This window comes from Plodia interpunctella, chromosome 8 (assembly GCF_027563975.2).
Source record: "Plodia interpunctella isolate USDA-ARS_2022_Savannah chromosome 8, ilPloInte3.2, whole genome shotgun sequence".
Taxonomy (NCBI): domain Eukaryota; kingdom Metazoa; phylum Arthropoda; class Insecta; order Lepidoptera; family Pyralidae; genus Plodia; species Plodia interpunctella.
Genome location: NC_071301.1, coordinates 2,360,304 through 2,383,971, shown reverse-complemented (window position 1 = coordinate 2,383,971; position 23,668 = coordinate 2,360,304). Strand labels below are relative to the sequence as shown.

General features: G+C 32.5%; 1 protein-coding gene across 1 annotated transcript; it reads left to right on the top strand.

Moving 5' to 3' along the window:
- Positions 1–403: 403 nt before the first annotated feature.
- On the top strand, positions 404–8,621 carry LOC128672030 (uncharacterized). The gene is made up of 6 exons (XM_053748920.1): positions 404–564; positions 1,845–2,002; positions 3,584–3,718; positions 5,515–5,719; positions 6,384–6,528; positions 8,155–8,621. Exons 1-6 carry the CDS (start codon positions 471–473, stop codon positions 8,321–8,323), a joined length of 906 nt encoding a protein of 301 aa, XP_053604895.1. The 5' UTR covers positions 404–470; the 3' UTR covers positions 8,324–8,621.
- Positions 8,622–23,668: the final 15,047 nt, after the last annotated feature.

The following is a 23,668-nucleotide window of genomic DNA, read 5'->3' as shown; positions in this document are numbered from 1 at the left end:
TAAATGCTATACTATTTAGTTATCATTCGACAAGTCTCGAACTTACTTTGGGGCTAGCTCAATCTGTGTGATTTGTCCTAATATATTTATTTATTTATTTTATTTATGACTCACAGAGATATAGACATAAACGTTATTCTGGACAGTAAAAAAACAGATTTTACTTCTAAGGTAAAAATGGAAAGACACATTAGAATTATTTAGATTGTTGTATTTTTTTAAAGATCAATCTTTGCACTTAGTAATATTTGTCTTAATTACATCATCATTCAAACCATTATCTAAAAATAAATATAACTTCAAGCAGTTCTAATCAATACCACTACATCCACAGACAGGCAGACAGGCGTCAATGGAAACAGTGCAAAGCCAGCTGGGTTTATATTTTGATACGTAACCATTGACGCGCGCGCAGTAGCTCCTAATACTAGGTTATGAACACACGCGTTCCAAATTTAAAATAGTTAAAAATGTCGACAACTTCAGTGAACTTGAATGAGTTGGACTCAAATGGAATAAAACAGTTTTTGGATTCATTTGACCACGTGTTCTCCGATTGCGACGGTGAGTGAAGTGTCAAATCAAACCTTACTGCGCATGTGTGATAGTATCTTCGGCTGTATGATGTAATACCGGTGTTGTACCGATATTTGTATGAATTAGTTTATGGAATATACATGGAATTTTTATACCTGGATAAATAATGTTTAAAATCATTTGATGTAGTGTTTTGTTCGTTCAACCAGTACAAAATTTAATTACAATATTAATAAATATTACTCAATAATTAATATTACTCAATAATTAATATTACTCAATAATTAATATTACTCAATAATTAATATTACTCAATAATTAACATTACTCAATAATTAATATTACTCAATAATTAATATTACTCAATAATTAATATTACTCAATAATTAATATTACTCAATAATTAATATTACTCAATAATTAATATTACTCAACAAAATTTAAAAATAATTGTTTTTTGATTTTGTTTTTTGCAATTAATTTTAAAAGCAACGTTTGGAAATATACTTTAAGTCAACTTTTATATAATAATAATATGATTGGTTAATGCTGCGTTATCTAGCGTTATAATACGAGCAAGCCAGTATTAGTTTTCATTAATAAGAGTTTTTTTTTTGTTTGTATAACTATCACTTTGTCGTTTTTCAAATAAAAAAAAATCTAAAATTAAAATAATCAAAATCCTGCAAATCTGCGAGTCTATAATAAATTTATTACTTAAATAAGTTTTCAGGAAAAAAAAAGTGACGTCATAACTTTTATATTTTTCTGAAAGATAATCCCTAAATATAATATGCGAATGGAATTTGAAGATGATTTTTGAAGTTTTTCAGTCATAAAAACTTATCTGCACTGATTACGAATAGTGACGTCATGCGCGTGTTTAATCTCTAAACAAATATTTCTAAACTACTAACTAATATACATGGATGTATATAATAAGTATGAGATGCTAGTTTAAGGATTTTTATTAAGTAGGTATATTTTATATTAGATATTTATCATAATATCTCTCTGAAGTTAAATTTGTATTATGATTTTACATTGTACTTTACAAGCGGCCCGGAAGGAAGGGAGCGAAGCCGATACGGCTTCGCTCCCTTCCTTCCTCAAGAATCACACTATCTATTGGTGAAAACTGCATGAAAATCTGTGCATTTGTGTGTGTTTAGAATCGGTTATTTTAACAATATTTATGGGCGTTAGCACACACGGATAGACGGCCAAAGTGATAATATAATAGGGTTCCGTTTCAACTTCTTGTTTCATAGAATCCTAAAAAAAAAATTAATGATCATTTTTGACAGGTGTCTTATGGAAGAATGGGCCGCTACCAGGGTCAGGGGAGTTTATTGAGCTGATGAAGAAGATTGGAAAGACTGTGCACTTTGTATCAAACAATAGCATACGGACCAAAGAAAATTATGAGAACCAGTTCAAGTCGGCTGGCATTAAAGATGGTTTTGTAAGTTGCAATGATTCATTCATTATTTATAAATGTGTTAGGTGGTCATAAGAATAATAAAAATAAAATTTAAAATCTATTTTTTTCAAATTTCGTTTTCTTTCTTTTTCTTTTTATTATTGATATATAATCTCGAATGTGTTGTTCAATTTTTTGCAATATGTATTGTTATTTTTAGAATTACTGTTTGCTTTTTTTTATAATATCTTTATAAAACATCTATAAATATTTATAATATCTTTATATGTATAATATTTTTTCTAAAAGTCAAACCACGTTTTTTTATCAACATGTACTTACTTATGCACAATGTCAGTTATTAAACAAACGTGAAAAACTACACAGATAACATACGTATAAAATATCTGAGTTTGACATGTTTTTATGAAACAGTTAAAGAAAGTCAGTTCATAAGATAACGATTTAAACATTTGTTTCGACTAACTAAAATCATATCATCGCACGTAGTCTTCAAGTTATACAGCCAAATTAATTGATAATACTTAATCACTTGTCAGAAATACATTATCACATAATGAAATAAAAATAATAGCACAGTATTCAACTACAATACACAAAGAAACAAATACAAATAATAATATTATTGCTATACAATAAATTCGATCAACAATATATTGACGCAAGCCTTTAGTTAGCCAATAATGACCTAAATATGAGAGGGAATGAGCAAATAATAACTACTAACCAGTCGTAAAGGTCATACAGTCCACTCATTCGCCTACAGTCCACAATATATCTATTGTATGCTTTTCTATATAAGAATAATGAATGAAACAGTCCATAAATCATATAAAATTTGAGATTCCATTTTCCATGTTGTATAAAATTTGAGATTCCATTTTGCTTAAATTAGTTTCTTCCTTTTATTTTAAATAATTTGTAAGTTAAGATATTATCTTCACGTCCGTAAACTAACAGACATCTTTTTTAACATAGATAAATTATAGCACTATTACCTACGTCTGTAACGTCTGTAACGTTTCATAGGTTATAATAATAACTAGGTATTCAATCCCATTCAAATAACTGTTAAACTTATCGTGAAACATGCTGCTAATACCAAATAATACTACTGAAAATTACTTAAAACAATGGCGTTCGAGTTTCGCGGCTTTAGGCTCTGCCTACCCCGTAAGGTGTAAATATCTTTTAATTGGAGTTAAGTATCTAAAACGATTTATCATCGTCAAGCTTTCAAAATATAAGACACTAGCGGCCCATCCCGGCTTCGCTCGGGTAAAATCTTAATAAGTTATATGCCTAAACCTTCGTCAGGAATCACATTATCTATTCAAATTCCATTGAGTAGTTTTAAAGATCTAAGCATGCAGACAGACAGCGGTTAACGACTTTGTTTTATATTAAGTAGCGATAGTGGTGCTCATTAGAAAATAATCAAGGTAAATTAATGAAATTGACGTATATTACCAACATTTTCCTGTAAATATCTAAATGTAAATAAAGAAATTTGAATTTATAAGTATAAAGTGTATTGTGGACAATAATATTTAACAAAGTACCACACCAATATGTGAATGTTAAACACCTATTTTCTTTCAGGAAAATCTAACAATCCCATCGACTGCAATAGTGGAATTCTTAAAATCGCGCAATTTCAATAAATCTGTGTACTGTGTGGCCTGTCCTGAAACCAAACGGATTCTGAGGGCAGCAGGCTTCAAAGTTTTAGATGGGGTAAGTAAAATTTTAGGTACTGGCATTTTTGTAAATATATATATATATATTCAAGAACTGGACCCCAGACCACACGCACATTAATTCTTTGTCTTTTTTTTAAATAGTATATTTTAGTTTTAATTTTTTTATACCCATTAGTATTAGTGATTTTTAGGTTAAGACTTCCAACATATGTGTCCGTGTAAATTCGAATAGATACTTTATTGTACACTTGTAGATATGGTTAACAAACGATTGAAAGACCAACTTAACGTAACATGTGAAATTCCACAAGGTTACCTTATGGAGGGCAGTCATTTACCACTTTTTATGTGCTATAAAACGGAGCAAGCGATACGTCAAGCGATTTTTGTCCTTATGATACCTATTCACACGTTTAATTACCGGCAAATAAATACCTATATTAATTGAATATTTTTTAGCTTTAATTGGCGAAAAACTATGTGAGACTAGATTCAATATTTGATCAGATATTCCGTTTTCGCTTGTCCTATCTACAATAGTCAAGAAACATCCCAAAGAATATACTTACTTGAATACCGAATTATAATTAACTAGCTTTTTCCCGCGATTTCGCCCACATAAATTGGCTACGGGAACAGTTATTTTTCCGGAATTAATGGTACCCTATGTCCTTATCCATATTTAAACTACATGTATGCAAACTTTCAAGAAGATTAGTTGAGTATATATAGGGTGAAGAGGTAATAAACTTACTTTTGAATTTATAGTATACTAGCTTTTTGCTCGCGGCTTCGCCCACGTGATTTCCCACGGGAGCAGTTATTTTTCCGGGATGAAAGGTACCCTATATCCAGCTCCGTATACATCAAACTACATGTATGCAAAATTTCAATAAGACTTGTTGAGTAGATAAAGCGCGAAGAGGTAATAAACAAACTTACTTTCGCGTTTATAATATTAGTTAAGTTAGGATAGAATTCTTAGAGTACTATCAAAATTGCTTTGGATGCCATTAATTATGTTATACAATGTTTAGTTTACTCTCGCATTGTAATCTAGGAGAAAATTAACATACGTACAGGAGTTATACAAGATTATAGAGATAACAATTTAGCAATCCTTTATCGTTATCATTGTTGAAACAATCTCTTTACGAGACCATTGCAAAGCGTTTGCTTTCGAGATAACGTCTGAATTGAACAATAAAACGACATTTGTATCAAAGTTAATGTTGGTACTGATAGCACGACGATGGTTAACGAATATTTTTATCAGTATGCAGCGACTGGTGTATACAGTTCACAGAAACACTTCACCGAAAGCACGATTTGCCGAAAATTTTCGTTTGATTTCTCAAAATCTAGATAAGTTTGAATTAGAATTAATGAGTAAATTCAGTTCTGCTTGACATACTTAATTAGGGTCTCTAGGGAAAAATCTTATTGTTTTTTGTACTTTCTTGATGTTGTAGTGAATATATTTTCACCATGTGTATGTGTCTATACAATGTTTTTGTTTTCCCCATTCCGAGAAACTTAACTTTGACACGACGTTTACGCCTATAACTAGATACTAGTTGTTCGCCACGAACTTAGACCTCGTGAACACAATAAGATGAGTTTTTACAAAATTGTGAATATTTCAAAAAGGACTGAACCGATTTTCATTCCCCATGAACTTATAAATTCCATTAAATTTTATCAAAATCAGACCAACGGTTCGAAAGTTATCGCGTTACAAACAAACATACGTACGTGTACAAAAAATGTATTTTTCCCCCAAATGGAATTGTCAATTAATATAATATTTAACCATAATTATATTTTCAGCCAGAAACAGCACCAGATTTTGGAGAACTTGGACAGTTTTGCAAAGACGACCCTGAAGTAGGGGCCGTGGTGCTAGACTGTGATACAAACTTGAACCTGCCAAAACTGTACAGATCAGTGACATACATTCAGAGAGACGATGTACTATATCTAAGCGGAGCCACTGATACCCATTGGGTGCTAGGCACTGGCCATGTAATGTTAGGTATTGCACTTTATTTTTGACCTTTTGCCCGCGGCTTCGCCCGCGTGAATTTCCCATTGAAACAGTTATTTTTGGGGTACCCTATGTCCTTCTCCACACTTTAAACTACATGTATGCAAAATTTCAAGAAGATTGGTTGTAGTTAGACCGCAAAGAGATAATAAACAAACTTTCGCATTCATAATATGAGTAAGATTTTGGATTTTTCTTTTTTTCAGCCTACAATTTCTTTTAAACTGTTAATTTTAAATATTATCATAATAATATCAAAGCTAAATTACTAATATTTTGAACACATTTTTTTGAAATTATCCAAATGGAAAAGCTAAATACTGTTATAGTTATAGCAAATATATCAGATTTTTCCTTCTCCTAATGAAATCTGGATCAATTAGAGACTATTACTTTGAGGTGCGCCAGTCAACTTTGACGTTGACTTTAACTAGCACGCCGCCGACGACGCTTAGACAAAATGACGTATTTTGCATTTTTCCGTGCAAAGTTGACGATGAAACCCACTATAGATAATAAAAAGAGTTAGGTACCTACAGTTTGTCAATAAATGAAAATTAAAAATTATTTCCATTTTATTAACATTGATTGATTGAAGACGGGAAGAATTGTGTTACTTATTAGAAGAATATTGCTATAAAATATGTTTTAGGTGCGGGATTTTTCACCAGCCTAGTTTGTCAGGAGTCGAAACGGGATCCGACACTACTGGGAAAGCCTGGGAAAATATTCGGAGAGTTTGCGATGCGACGAGCAGGGGTCACTGACCCTAGTAGGGTACTTTTTATTGGAGACATGTAAGTATTTTGTATTCCATTGCGCGGAACATAGCCATCTTTACGTTAGAGTAATATTCGTGCAAAGATATAAATAAAATGTGTTCAAATATTATTAAAATGTGTTCAAATATTATTATATCCATCGGCGTTATAAATTATATAAAATAAATACTTAGGAGTCGAAGCTATCCGAATTGATGCGCTAAATGGAATACCTTATATGTAATGAATGAACTTTAATAATAATAGATTCTGTATTTCATGATAACAATTTTTTTTTTCTATTCTCAAAAAATCTTATTTCAAGTGCTTGTACTAAGATAATTCAAAAAAATACGACATAGAAAATACATTTTCTTATTGCACATGATTTTTTTCAAATGAGGATGAAACGTAGAGTGTAATCAATCTATCTTACTTTAAAAGTTATTTTAGAAAGTAGCAAGGTATGATTTAGATTTATGAAGATTTAGTTCGAAATAAACATCAAGACAAGGTGAAAATTTAATCCATGCTAATATGATAAAGAAAAATGTTTTTTTTTTGTTTGTAATATAAAAACTCAAAAACTACAGGGCAAATTTTAATGGAACTTGGCACAGAGATAGACGAAACCTTCAGGTGTGACATAGGCATTTTTTATTATAGTACACCTACCTACCTGAGTGGAGCCGGGGCAGGTCGCTAGTATTTTATGAAACATCAAGAAAACTTTAATTACTCAAATGGAAAAAAGAAAAAGTCATGATTTATAATTTTCGGCAATGGTCTTTGAATTTTAATGTCTAGTAGATGAAAGGGATTTAATTTTTCTTCATTTCGCAGTTTCAGGAAAAATTCCCAAATTTATCTTTTATCTTCAAAATTTATTTTTTCATCTCCGTTCCGTTTACTTTTCGAATATATTTACCAATTACACACAGATAAGAGAAATTTGTAGATAAATTAAATATTATGTTTGATCACAGACATAAGAATTACTTATGTGGAAATGTAAATACATACTTATAAATGTCAGACGATAGATATAAATTTAATAGTTATTTTTAGCTTTGTTTATCCAGTACAATTCAGTAAATATTTCGGTAAACCTACTTAAAAACTGATAGGACTAATTTAATTATTTAGATAGATAGATGAACACTTTATTGCACCATTCACAAAGGATAATATAATAAGCGCAAAGGCGGACTTATCGCTATACAATTTCTTCCAGCCAAGCTTAGGATGATATTCAAAGATTACAGATTGGTAAATCTGTGAATTATTTGATATTATTAATATCACTATTCTATATTCTTTTTGTCGTATTTTTCTTTCTTTACAATCTACTAAATTTTAATCGGTTTTTCACAAAAAATTGTCACATGATTTAGTGTTAGTACAAAGTTTTATTCTTAATTATAGTGCCCGCAGAAAACTAGCGACTTTGCCCAACCACATAAGCTAAGCGGGAGCCAGTTTAGCAATTTAGTGCATAAACATTGTAATTTTAAGTCTAAATTTTAATTTATTATTTATTTTTGTCACAACAATGTACCAAATAAACCATTTTTCTTTATTTTATTGAATTGAGATATTTTTGTCGTGCCATACCTAAGTTAAGACCTAAATTCCTCAACTAAAATGTAAATTTTCTCACAGGATCGCCCAAGACGTAGGTCTAGGAAAGTCAACCGGCTTCAAAACTCTTCTTGTACTTACCCACCATACTGTAGAAGATGCGCTGGCGCAAGACGAACTCAGACCGGACTACTACGCTGAAACCCTCGGAAGCGTCTTGCCTTTATTAAAGAAATTTTATAAATTATAATTTTAATATAAAATTAGTATGAGTGATGAATGTTTAGAAAATAGGAGAACGAAAGAGTCTTTATGGACTGTAAAAAATCTATAAATGTATAGAATATGATTCCCCGGGAAATAAGACGCTAAATCTGAAGTGTGTGTGTTTATATATTTCAATTGTGATTTCATTTGTTAAACATATTTTTTTTAAATGTGGGTGTTATGACTCTACGATGTATGTAGCTTGGATAAAGTAATGATTTTACTTAAGTAATTTGTAATAGGAGTTTATGTTTTCAAGTATACGTACTTAAAGTGTCAAATTTGTAGTTTTATTACATACTACAATTTCATACACACACAATACTAATACACTTTATAATAACATTTAAAGAAACACTATTTCTGTAGCTACTACTTTATCATAATAATTTATAATTTCGCGTTTCATTATCAATTGGTCGTTGAAACGACTCAAGACCCGTTCGTGAAGCGTGTTTTTGCTCCTTGAATGTGATTTTGTTATTTCAACTGTTAAGGCCTTTTATCCCTCAGACGCCACATACAACATCCACGAAAGGATATATAGTGGTATTCTAGGACGGTCCTATACCGAAAAACATTGATTCTGTAACCAGCACACATTAACAACCTTTCGAAATGAGAAGATCACGAAGACCATCCCATCTATTATAAAGATACCCCCTCTCAACTGTTCAGAAGTTGTAACAGTTGTAAGCCTAAGTTTATTTTATGTCCGTACTTTTTACGATTTTACGCGTCGTAAAAGCTAGTAAGTCTTGTAAATAGCTTCGCAAATAGGGTTGGTAAAATTTTGAAACGTTACTGAAACGAAATATGTAAAATAAAACAAAACACTAGTTTGATTTTGTTTTACATTACCTATTATTATGATTATATTTATGTACTTAATTTCTTCAGTTTGATTTTGTTTTACATTACCTATTATTATGATTATATTTATGTACTTAATTTCTTCAATTATAAAATTAAATACATAAAAATTAAAATATATTATCGTTGAGTTAGTAACCCATAACACAAGAGTATCGAACTTACTTTGTGGCCAACTCAATGTGTTATGATTTGTCCATATGTATTTATATTTACACATTATACGAGTTATATGTGGTTAAGTTTGATTCATTCAACAAAGTTGTATTATTGTGTGAAATACAGTGTTACTTACGAGTGATTACTATTTCTGAACGGTAAAGTCGACTATAGCTTCAGTCTAAGGTTCTATCAGTCAATACGCCATTTTATCTAAAAGAGGATGGCGAGCAGGTTAAAGGCAACATCAAAGTTGACTGGAGCAACCCACTCTAATGGTAGATCTTTTTCAAGACGATAATATTTATTTCTCACATTCATTTTGTTGCTTGAGTGCCGGCCACTGTCATATAGGCCATCGACGACCATCGACGACCATGTAAGCTCTTATAGTTTTCCATCTACAAACAACCTTTTTTACAATTTTGTGTATTTGTCATGTTGGCAACCCTTAAATAAATGAACAAAAAGTGAACGGTTCGACCAAAGCAGCGTTTTTTCCTTCTTGTTGGGTATCGAAGGGGGTTTCGAACACTTTCAATGTTTACATAGAATTTATCACACAAATGTAACGATATTGTGTTGAGAAAATATACTTGTCGTACGCCAAGTAAATTACACGTTTCACCAAAAAAGGCGTGATAGTGTCGACGAATTGTTATTAGGCTATAAAGATCAATTTTATAAAAAAAAATAAAAAATCATGACTGCCGTCCTCTATTCAGTTTAGTTTCCTTTGATACATATATATTTAAACATACAAGTTGCATATATTTTTATGATATCCTGCCACGGATGTACATATATATATAAATGAAATAAAAAGCTAAAAAATAAAATTTAGATTTTTATTGTATCCGCCATATTGGATTTTAGTAATGTTACATAACCTATGCCACTCAGGGTAATGTATGGAATCTAATGATAACACACATCGTCCACGTATCTAAAAATGAATTTAAACTTATTTTCATAAAAACATGAATCCTGAATATAAAACACTTATTTTTTGGGCGGTCGAGTAATAGTTTAGTATTTGCGTAAATTTGTACACGTGTCACGTAGCGGGACAATATATCCGTAGTATTTCCCGTTACCTGTGTCGACAAATTGTAATCGTTAAACTATATTTTATGTTACTAGATCATTTACATAATATAAGATTTATTGTTATTAGTATTATTTTGGTTAAAGAAGCCGATTTTTTTACAAAATTAATTTAATAGATTTTTTAAGATTAATAATATTTTAGTATCATCATCAGACATTTTAATCGACCCTACAGCTGGTCTTCCCTATGGACTTACCTATGAATAGGAAAGGAACGCCACGCGGGCACAATATACGTTAGTGAATTTTAATGACTGTAAATACAACCGGGATCAACGCCTAACGTGCCTTCCGTAGCACGTGTAGGAATGTGGGTAGTTTCGAGATTAAATAAAGTCAGTCTATTGGGATAGACGAGCTGGTGTTTAATTGACGTTCCCTTCATATCACAAAACAAAACATAACATGGCGCAGTCGGTTAGTCGGAGGATAAAATACAATTCGAAATAGGTGGGTAATGCATTTTTGTTTGTATTCAGTTACTCATTCAATTACTGGGAAAGTGACTTGACACCGTCACTATTGCAGGACTCGCACAATAAAGTCTGCGTGATCAAAGTCCTCTGCTCATTAGTAAAGTAAAAATATTTATTTTGTTACTTATGTTCGTGATATGAATTTCATTTGAAATTGCAGTGCATAAAACTAATATACCTCTTAGATTTGTGCGAAAATTCATCATAGCAATTTTAAGGGAAAGAATAACTGGCCATAACTCGTGTGCGAATAAAAATTGTTGCACATTGTACATTGTACATTGTAGTGTACAACAGTGAATAACCGTCAACAACAAGACAAATACACTAAAAGCCAACACTAATTGGACACTACCACATTTTGCAGCGAGACGCACGCAAAAAATTTAAAAACAGAACGTTTAGTACTGGCTGACATACGAAACAAAAAAAAATATATAGCGCATACTTGTGGGCTGCCATTTTTATCCGGGGCCAATAGAAATTCCAGAAGCATCGGTTACATTCGCCGCTAGAATTTATATTGAAAAAAAGAGTAATAAATAAAATGCTTTGCGCTTCGCGTAATCAATTCGCCCTTTTTTTCGGACGAGTGAACTCGATTTGAGGATTCCTTCCGATTTGAACAATATCAAACCCACAATATTTATTGGTTTGTTTGTAATAAGCAAATCGATTGTTTCGACATAGAATCCTAATTAGCTTATAGCTTTCTGATATAAAGCGAAAAAGTTCTACTGTGAATTTGTTTTATTTTCAGTCGATATGACGTGTATATGGTAAAATTAAATATTTTAGAGGTAATTAAAACACTAACCTGAAGCGCGTGGTTTGCCATAGATTACCACACAATATCCAGTCTTGTCGTAAAGAGCGACTAAAGGCCAAGAGATTGTTATTTTTTGTAATTCACTCAAATTTCCTGAGCAACAAATATCCCATGGTACAACTCTTATATTTGCACGTGTTCCAAGTATTCAAGATTCTGAAAGAAGGCCGACGACATCTCTTCTTGGAAATGCTATTATTACCTACCAAGGTCATGTATCCGTAAGTCACCGCGTACGACTTTCGTGAGACAATACGGAATGGGATAATCCAATTCTAGTGCTTGACGACACACAATTACTATTTACAGAGTACTACGAGTATGTTTTACATAACACTAGTCTCTTTAAACTATAGTGTAGTTTTGAAAGACACAATTTAAGTGAACCCTGAAAGCCTACTTTCTATTCATTGTCCCGCCCATGACTTATAGTCGCTGGGGAGTCAGTTGGTTCCATTTCGCTCTAATAACTCTTGAATATACGTACTATTTCGGAAAATTTAGTAGTTTAGAGATTTCATTCAGTATGTAAATATTTTCTACCCGCGGTTTCGCCCGCGTGTATTTTCACCCCACATTATATATATATATATATATATCATAGGCTATCAATAATTTCAAAAATCAATCCCCAGGTGACGGATTGATTTTTGAATTTATTGATAGCCTATGATCAAAATCGGTCCAGCGGTTTCACTGTGAAAGCGGAACAAACTGATAGACAGACAGACTTTCGCATTTATAATATTAGTAATGATACTGGAACTTTTGTCTACAATTGTTTTTTCATCGGCTAGCTACCTGTCACTATTTAATATTAATACTACCGTATCTGGCATATGTGGCTACTGGCTCCGACGATTTACAGCTGCGGAAGAAACGAGGAAATCGAAGATGAGAGTCAAATGAAAAAAATGTTGGAAACTAATACTGAGTTCTAGAATTACTTATTGCATTTTGAATTATCACCTTACTCATAAATATAAAAAGGAAATAAACAGCCACTTCACAAAAAGCCTGTCGCCATTTCTTTCAGTATAAACGAGTAGGCTGTTAATAATAGTCGTCGACGTAATGACAACAAATTTATTGTCCCTCCAGGACCCACATTTACATGCGTTCAATGGGGTCAAATGGAAACATTGTAAACCAAAACAATGGCTTACTTACTTAATGAACGTGATTATTCAAATTGGGGTCCAAATACCACGTTAAATAGGTCAGCTATTCCTTGCCTTTCCTTCTAGTGATTCAGTATGGGAATGGTGTGGTTATCTCAATAGATCTTTGATATAAAAAATAACACAGCTGTAGTTTTAATTTAATGTAGTATGATAAAGAATATCATTAAGGTTTGTTGGTCACTTCACCCTGACTCTTTTCGCCCAATCGACCTATTCCAAATTTTATATTTTTATTTATCCAGATAAGAGAGAGATAATCTTACAGATAGATACGTCTCAAACTGTTTTATAGACTGACCATTGACGGACTGATCTTGATAATGCGAATTTCGTAGAATGAAATTTTGGTAAAAGTTCATCAATCCGTATCAAATCAAATTTTGGTTAAAGTTCAATCAAATCCGTATTGAACATTTACCGCACCGCAACACACGCCAGTCACACGTCACGAAGTTTGTAAACATGACATTCTTCCTAATAGAAAATTCCACTCAATCCTAGTGTATCAAATAAATAATACTTTCTACTTTTTAAGACGAGGGGGTATTTTACATTATGCGATAGTGTGCTTGACAACACCCCTCCGTGTGAATGTGGATGTGTTGAAAATTTGTGAGAATGTGTGTATTTTGCGTGAAAGAGTAACAACGAAATATACTGGAAAGATTATTATAAAATTTGGTACACAGGTATTATAACCTAGAATAACACATAGGGTAGATTTTATCCCGAAATTCCCACAGGAGCGAAGTCCCGGTGCGCAGCTAGTTTCTTATATGCATTGTAATGTTTGCAAATAAACAAACCAAATAGTATATACCTGGTGGAAATAAAATTACAGTTAAAGTTGAAAAAAATCAAATTACGAATTGCGACGTGCAAGCGGCTACGAATAATTTCGAACTTCAACCGCAGAACCAAACGTCTATACATTATAGCCTTCATAACTTCAAATTGAAGAAAACAAGAATATTTCCGAAACGCCAAACTGTTAACGAGAAAAAAAACATTAAAATTTCGTTATGTAAGCACGAACAGCGGCGTAGGTGACCAAACGTAGAAATTTTAAAAATTATATCCAGGGGCCCACGTAATATAATTGGGCAGCGGACCTGTTTAGGCTACTAATTTTAACCAAATTAAATTATTAATATACTTAACTAGCGGCTCGTCCTGGCTTCCCTCTGGAACCATAATACACCTTAACCACACGTTGTCTATTCACATAATACACCTTTCCTCACGTTGTCTATTCAAAAAACCTACATCAATATCCTTTCCGTGGTTTTAAAGATCTAAGAATACGTAGAGAGAGAGCAGGAAGCGACTTTTTTTAAATAATGTAGGTAGTGATACTTTTGTTGTGACTACAATAAAATATATTATATCATTCAGAATTTTGTCGACTTCTGGTTTCACTTGTATGTATTGAAAATAGAATGTCGACTTTCATAGCTAGTATTAAACATTATTCCTGGAGTAGAAATTACGGATGATGCGAAATAAATGTAGCTGGTCCAACTCTGAGGGGCCCCTAGATTCAGTGGCCGTGGTGCACGTCACCGTGTAACCTCTGTTAGCTACGCCGCAAACCACGGGCAAAATTACGAATCTGTATTTGAAATATTGCGGACTTTTGGTATATTGTTATGAAGAAAAACTTTTCATCCAAATGTGGACAAGGGCAGAATTTCCTCAAAGATTTAAGGATGCATGTTGTTTCGCTTTGTGATAAAAATTGTTATATTGTAGCTGGCTTGATCTATGAAAGTTATTAAAATTAGGTTTTTATTATTCTAGTTGTGAAGATTTATGTGTGAACTTAGATAATATTTTCAATAGTGTCTGATATTCTTATTCAAAAAACTTTATCGTATATAGCGGTTCCTTATCGAAAATATCATAACGCTCCATACTTATCTGAAAATTGACGAAACTAATGAATAAAACAACGCCTAATAATATTGTAATTTTATACGCTGACCCCAAACATCACAGCCCCGAATGCAACTATAACTTGCAAGGATGAGAGAGAAATAAATAAAATAATTGCGCCGTAAAAAACGCTATCTTTCCAGACAAAACGCTTCAAATTCCCTCCTGAAAAAGTAGATTACATAAAAAAATAATAAAACAGGTAGAGCCCACTTGGGGGCAAAGGTCATCGCGACCATAGACTGCCATTCAAGGAGGATTTCCGCCATTTACCGCCGTTACAAAGAGGTTCTTTCTTTGTGGTATACACGCAGAGAAACTTCCAAGGCTTTTAATGAAGCAGCGCAAATATTTTCACTGATATAAAGCTATTGTGTTCTAAATTAATTTGGCTGAGTTTTTATTTGAATATTTTTGGATTCTTTGTAATTTTGTTTGGCGAAACGCAAAGAGATATATAGATGTTTCTTTATAAACTTTTCTAAATATGATCATTTATAAAATTAGATTTGAAAAGTGACTGTTGTTAAGCCGTTGATATTTTAGAGTGAGAAGAAGATATTTTACAGTGACAAGTTGGTAATGGAAACTGCAGGTTTTAGTTACTTTTCAGTTTTATTTGGCTTTCTGTCAACATTTTAAAACCGTTACTTCTTTGAGAATTCTCTTAAAGAAGTAACGGTTTTAAAATGTTTGTATTGCTTATGTCCAGTTTCGTTACAGCTAAACTTCACTGGTCGTTCAGAAATGATTAATCATAGCTGACTAATGTGATAAATGCGAAAGTAAGTTTGTTTGTTACCACTTCACATATTTGCCTAATCAATATTGGAATTTTCCATACACATAGTTTGTAGTACGGTGAAGGACCTACCTACCTAGGGTACCATTCATCCTGAAAAAGTAAATGTTTCCGTGATAAAAAGCTAGTAATTATAATCGCATATAATTAACGACCTCTGTGACCATCATGACCCGATGATGTAACGGTCATCATGACCCGACTGCTACTGGAGGTACCGGGTTCAATCCCCGGTCAGGTCAAGTTCACTCAGTAAGCTCGAAGTTTATACACCGACCTTCGAACACAGCAAATCTGTCTATCGAAATATTTACCCACATAGAAATTCTCACCCGTGACCTCTAGACAATGTAGAAACAAAATACACTTACTTATTTACTTTGTCAAAGTAAATACGTATATGAATAACATTTCTTTTCAACTCTCCCATCATGGGACGGAGAGCTGGAAGACATTTCATTCTCATCTATCTCTTTCTTATATCTGTGTCCATAAACTGTTAAATACATAAATGAAATAAAATTATCCTGTGTTTACACAGAGATGCATCCTCAAGTGGATCTTTGTGTCGCGGTAATGGATGAATGATTGTAATATACTTACACTATAATAATTAAAAATAGAAAACACAACTAACTAAGTACAATTAGCCGTCCTTTCATTAAGAACTATTTCTTCCAGACAACTGATGGTTGGAAACGTTTTATGAATAAGGGTGATAAGAACGTGATAATAAAGCTGAATTTGCAATGAATTTGGTTAGGTTGATGTGCAGTAAGTTACGTTTAAAAATACCAACTTATGACCTTGTTTACAGACACAAATTTTATTGAAAGGTGTTATTTTTTTACAATACTTTTTAACGCTAAATATAATTAAAATAGTGATACAATTAGCACAACCATGTAGCTACAGTAAGCAGCGTCGAAGAGACAAGTGAAAAATTACGTGCACGCGGGCGAAGCCGCTGGCTACAGCTAGAATAATTTAAAGATTTTGTCATACATGTCACATGCTTTTTATCTAATTTTGAAAGTAATACTGAGATAAAAAAAATCTGGAATCGAGCGGGAATTAAACCCACGCCCTTGTCTATCCGGCACAGTGCTCAGGAATTTTCTTAAATCTCACTGCTCACAGCCATTCTATAAATGAAGTTAATTTTATATCAATGGCTTAATCTAATTTGAACATTCAATACGATTGTGCCAACCCTACAGTCATTATGAGGTAATCAGACGTTCCGTCTTTACTGAAACTTGTCGGTGATTGATCGAAACTCTTGAGTATTGTGCTGTCGTGTTCTATACTGTACTTTAGGGTTGGCAGTACTTCGGTTTAGTTTCAAATATTTTTTGTTGGTTTCTTTCGCGGACACTAAACGAGACTTAATGTTTATTACCTATCACGTCTATATACGATGTGCCCAGCTTAGAGTTATGTGTGTACAAGGATCATTACAAGGCTACCATAATCAAATTCGTTTTGAAAGCAAGATTATTTTTGATTACTGAGTAAATAAGTTATACACTGTTTTTTCATGTACCCACCCACTCCCAGCGTCACAAAACGTCTGGAAACACACAAGCCGATTTACATTCTATTCGTTCATTTCTATCGATCAGTTCTATTAGTAGAACAGAAAGGAAAAATAAACCGTTCTGTCACAAGAGTACAAATTAACGGAGAAAAATATAGTTCTTAACATTCTACGACGAGTTCTATCGATAGGATTAAATGGACGGGATTTTTGTTCGATGATTGTACTGTACACGACATAAATACTTATTGGTCGGTTACGTCATAAACTCTTTATGACAAACAAGATAATTGGAATTGACAACAAAAGTTCCAAAGGGAATCCAGCAGATAGGTTTCGATGGAATTAGGCAATTCATCTTAAATCCCTGATTGGCGCTTACTGCCTCAGTTTATGCTGCGACACTTTGAAGACCACATCGGGTTGGATTAAGGCTTAGCATATTACCTGAATAGAAATTGATCTTCATTAAAATCACAGATTCCATTAGTATTCTTACAAAATATTCATTAGCTTTGAATAAGTACATCAATTAAGCTTTCTAAGTACTTTGCGTAAAATGTGTTTATGTATCGTATTGTTTCTCGCGCGACTTGGCGTGTTGCTAGTTGCATTCGGAGCTGTGACGTTCCAAAGCCGGGGTTAAGCCTAAAAAAATTGCGACTAAATTTTTGAAGAGTTGGCTATGGTTTTAAAACCGGCCGCCCGCTTGGCGTCAACTCTCGGTCGTTAGTCGCCTTGTACTACATCCACGGGAGGGATGAAGATATAGGGTATGTCATAAATTTGTACAATAAACTGGTCTAAACAGATATAATTTTAAAAAAACCCTAGTAAATTACAGAATTTACTAGAGTTTTTATTTTATTTTATTCATTCCACATTTAAGATCAAGAATCTTTTCCATGAAGTTATTTCCGTATCTTTCTACCTTCAGCCATCGTTTTGACGTCACTCTACGACATCACTCTTGTTCACTTTATCTGGTCTATTTAAGTCTTACTTGGCTTTCCTTTTCGTCTTTTTGCTTCTATTGGGTTTTATCTGATTATCGTGTCGTAAATTCGAACCTGGTGGCCAAACATTTTTCCTCGCTTCTAGTCTATAACTTTTAATAGCATTCATTGTAATAACAAACTTTAACCGAATTAAACTTCATAAAATATATCTTAAGTTTTAGATATCTTAAACACATTAAATATAAAATTTAATTTAAATAATACTAAAAAAATATTTACAATAATTAAATGAAAAAAAAAGGAATATATATTTTTTAAATATGTTTTTAACTCTCGTATTTAGTTAGACATAGGTACATTACCAATAATATTCACAGTTTTCGGCGAGGTATTGATTTCAAATTGAGAACAATACTGGTATGCTAAATCGACAACCTAAAACCCATTGTTTAAAAAAAATAACAGATAAATTCTACATTTAAAATAAAAGAAAAATATTCTAAACAGCCAGTGTTCACAATAAAAATGTAGTAAACATTTGCGAATGCACACTTTACTTTTGTAGACATAACGGGATTTTGTTGGATCTCCTCAATCGTATTTATTGATACTGTTAGTTCCGAGTCGAGTGTTCTTGTTTTGTTTGTCCTTATTTTGTTGGGATAAATTCGATTTAGAAAGTATCCCTCATGAAATGTATAAAGATTTTTCTTCATGTTCGTATTTAGCCGTGAGTGGTCATTTTTGAGGTGTCTTTATATACAGTCTTACAAGACGTCTAAAAGATCTGTGTTCTTTCTTTCTGTATTCAAATTTAAGACTAGCGACGCTATATTATATTCAAGTCGCCAAAAGGCATCTGGCATGATTTTTACCATTATAACCACAGGTAATAGACATCATAAAGCGTAAGTGAACAAGATGAGGTACTTCCAAGAAAAAAACATTTGCATCTTTTCAATTATTATGAATACATAAATAAGTACTCAATTCTTCAATTATATTTTGCTAGTTTCAAGTCAGTATAATTTCAATTATGAATTTATTATTCTTGCTAAATAGATTGTCAAAAAAAAAGTAATTTTATGCTATGTGTACATTTCGTTCGAGTACAAATAAAGGTGAACAAACTCTATTGTAAATGTTTACGTCATCAAAGGTCATTTTCTTAATTAAACGCTTTGACAAATGAAATATCTTCACGAACGAATAAACTTTTTTTGCTAATTCGACAATGTGACCTGAATACGCCCTGAAAACAGAAAGGTCACAAGAACAAAACGAAGACACTGGCGTCTATATAGAAGTGATAACGAAAAACATGTTTGTCAGAAGATAAAGCTTCAAGGTTGGTACAGTCGATCGCACATTGCCTTAACAAAATTCATTGCAAAATCACATCTTATGCCGCCACATAAAGGTTCAACTTGTAGGGTAACTCGATGTGCCGTTGAATGTTACAATTAGGTAATGAAAGTTCACAAAACTTTGCTGTTTGTCAGTAGGTTGAGTAAATTATATCAGAAATCTATGAACAGTAATATAATATTTGTATGATATCTTATTTAGGGATAGATTCTTATAATCTATATTATAACCTCCAATCACATGCTAGATTGTGTTGTAAAAATGCATTAGTTAATCACATCCAAACGGCATATAGTTGACGCCATTCTTGTCAGTCAAGACAGATAGCTCAATTCATGGGATCCTGTTAATTGCCTTCCGGATAAACTCCAATCAATCACCTATAAAAACAGAGGTCGCTTTTTGTCAACCCTCGAAGATTGAGCTCTTATTGAATGCCCGATGAAGTGTTGACGAAAATACATCACACTTTCGTAGGGTTGTCACTAAAAAAGTGAAAATAAAATTCTGATATTCAAAGCATTTATTACGAAATTAGACATTTACAGGCACTTCTGCAAATCAGATTTAAATTACATTTATAATAATTATCTCAAAACTACTAGCATTTCGGAAGGACTGTTTTGGCAAAGAGTAACTAGTAGTTTTGAGTTTTTTTAGTTTGAGAAGAAAATGCCGAAAGAAACTCAAACAGCATTGGTCCGTATCATACCAGAATGGATAGCAATCCAAATAATAATGATGAATTCGAAGAAAAAAACATAAATTAATCTACTGGTATGGATTCAGCAAAACTCAGCAAGAAAAGAGCTAGATTAAATACCTGAAAGTACGGTAAATAATGCTGACATAGTTCTACAAGTTGTTTAGAATCATAGTTAAGGGCAATCAAGGGACTTTCAAACAAAAACAAATGTAGATAAAAACTAAATTACGAGTTTAAGAAATCATCGACTATGAAGTTATTGGTTATTATATGGTTATTTATGAAGCTAAATACATAATTTTCAAACACAGCTGTCACATAAATACTGTCGATGAAATTCTCATTCAATTAAAAAAAAAAAACTAGGTCGAAATTCAAAATAAAATATGTTAAGCCGTTTGGCTTCTATGATGCCAATAATAGACACAAACACGTTAAATTAATAAATCCCCTCTTGTTTATCGGGGTTATTTATTTATAATAATCTCAATAATTTCGCATTATTTTCAACAAAATTTTGAGAACCTTTAATTATTTAACAAAGTAGTGTGTGAGAATTTCGGGATTAAAAGTTGGATAGTCCGCCTTGAGCGTTTAATTTCTCTCTTGTGGCATAAAATAATATTTTTGTATTTGAATTTGTTGTCCACTAGAGAGACACATCTAATTGTGGCCACGCGTGTGATTGAATAAAATACTCGTATTGTTTACTTTTAGACAGGCCGAAAGATTAAAAATTAATGAATTTTTAAAATTAATCTAAATTAATGAGAGCGAAACGTCATTAATTCTAGCGTGCATCAAATAGCATAATATTAATTTTAAGCGATTGTTCGTGTTAAGTAAATATATAATCACTACATACATATATACATACTTTTGCTCAGTAATTTCACATATGCCACTTTGAGCACCAAATAATATACACCCGAGTAGATGGCAAATAATTAACTTTACCTTAAGATCCAATCCAAAGAAGCGGTGGTGGTGTAATGTTTAAGACGCCCGCCTGCGGATCGAAAGGTCCTAGGTTCGAATCCTACTCGTGCCACATGAGTTTGTATACCAGTCTGATTCATGTATAGTAGTTTTCTTCAACCACCACTTGTTTCCGTTGAAGGAACACATCGTGAGGAATCTGCACACTGGTTGATTATTAACTTATGTGTGAAATGGAGAAGGCAATGGCAAAGCACTCCATTACTAATGACAAGAAAGTTGTTGTGTGTGTTCATTCCACGTAATAACCATGACCCTCAGCCATGAGGAATACGACTATGAAGAGAGAATAGCACATATTAATATTTTTCATTGTTATTAAATTTTTTAAAGGAATTTTAGTGTAAAAAGTATTATTTTGACCCTGAAAAATTTTCATATTGGTTAATTTTAAATTTTCGTATTTCATTATTAACTGCTTAATAGGAGTATTGAACGCGCACGTACCTTTTACTTCTATAATTCGGATGTTTCATGACGTGGTCATCGAGCGAGTGACCAGCTCGAAACAATTTCTTAATGGTGTTCGATCGGTTGCAATATTTGTTCTAAATAAACGGTAGAACTCGTAGTCGACACGGTTCTTATTCGACCGGTCGTAATAGTAATTTTTGCCTGAAAGAATAACAAATATCCCTTTTCATGAACTTTACGTTGTCATTAAGCAATTTTTTAATAATATATTATTATATATATGTTACTAAGTAATTTTATGAATGTTCAGTAGAGCGTTTAGACAAAATCTCATTTCGGGAATTCCATGTGATTTGGGTTGTAAATGAACATAGGAAATAGGTTTTATTAAAAAAGTTTTTGCTTTGGTTATACCTTACTGAGAATCTCCCAAACCTTCCATCCTCAACTACCCAAAAACATTGTGTAATCTATTGAATCCAATAAACATTTTTGTGTATGTCGGTTTAATATTTCCTATCACTTCAAAATACAAAAAAACAATTTTTTATTTTTCGTTTTTTATACGAATCTCTCATATAAATCTGAATATTGTCTATGGTTTTTATTTATTAAAAAAACTTGAAAAGTAGCCCTGCGGTTGATGCGCGCAAATTTCATAACATTATTATGAAATAGTTTATTATTTAAATACACCACTGTACGCATTCCAAAAAAAAAATTTGTACATGTAGAATATACAAGAAAGAGTATATATTATAATGCGAATAATAATAATATTATATAATAATTGTGTGTTCAGCCCTGTAATAAAACTGTGAGTGGTGATTAAGCACGACGTATTTTCTACGCGTTCGAACCTCTATAAAATCAGAACCTTTTGGCAGTAAAAATTACGACCTGCCGTATGTGAACCCACCTTTTGCAGCTGGCGACTTGATATAGTTTTATTTGTTTCATAGAAATACTTTTCTTAAACACTTATGAAATAAATTAGCGTTGCGAGAATAATTAAATATCATTTATTATTTACTAGCTTTTGCCGGCGGCTTCGCTGTCGTAACAGTTATTATTCTGGTATGAAAAGTACCCTATGTCCTTCTCCACACATCAAACTACATGTATGTATACATTAATGTATATATTAATTTCAAGAATAACAAAAAAATTTCAAGAAGATTGGTCGAGTAGATAGAGCGTGAATAACAAACATACTTTCGCAATTATAATATTAGTTAGGATTGGGATTTGACCCCTCAGTTCACACACGGCCCGATCAGACTGCGATCCTATTGTTGTTCAATTGTTTTTATTATCTCCAAGATCCAAGGGTTAAATAGCCGTTAAAGATTCAGTATTGGACAAAGGCCTCTGTCTCTTTCTTCCAAGACCGCCATGTTTGACCTTTCAGTTCGTCACTCCAGCGCAACCGTGGACAACCCGGCCACTTTTTGCCATTCGGGCATTCAGGGCAACCCAATCTGTCACTTGCTTGGCCCACTGCTCTGGAGGCATTCTGATGACGTTTTCCCCCCAATTCCATTTCAAATTTGCCGCTATTTCAGCTACATACATAATTTTAGTCATAAAATTTTGGTACAATATCCTTTAGAAATACCGTGATGTAATTATTCCCGATTTCTTCTTTAACATTAAAATGAGCCCAAAGTCCGTAAAAGTATGGATACTTTTACTGTAGAAAACTTTTTAATGTAGAAGTTACATTTTGCACGGTCTTTGCCATCTATAATAGTGTCCAGGATTTAAATAACTATAAAATAACTGCACTGGCCACCAAAATTGTATTAGAGAAATAAGTTGACAACGTTATTCTAATTTCAAATATTTTTCGTTGTCAAAAAAATTGTCGCAGATAGTTGAGTTGTATTTTTGGTTTCCAATATATATTTACATTTTAATTGCCACTACACAAGAGTTTCATTTATTACGACCATACATATTGTTCACAGCTGT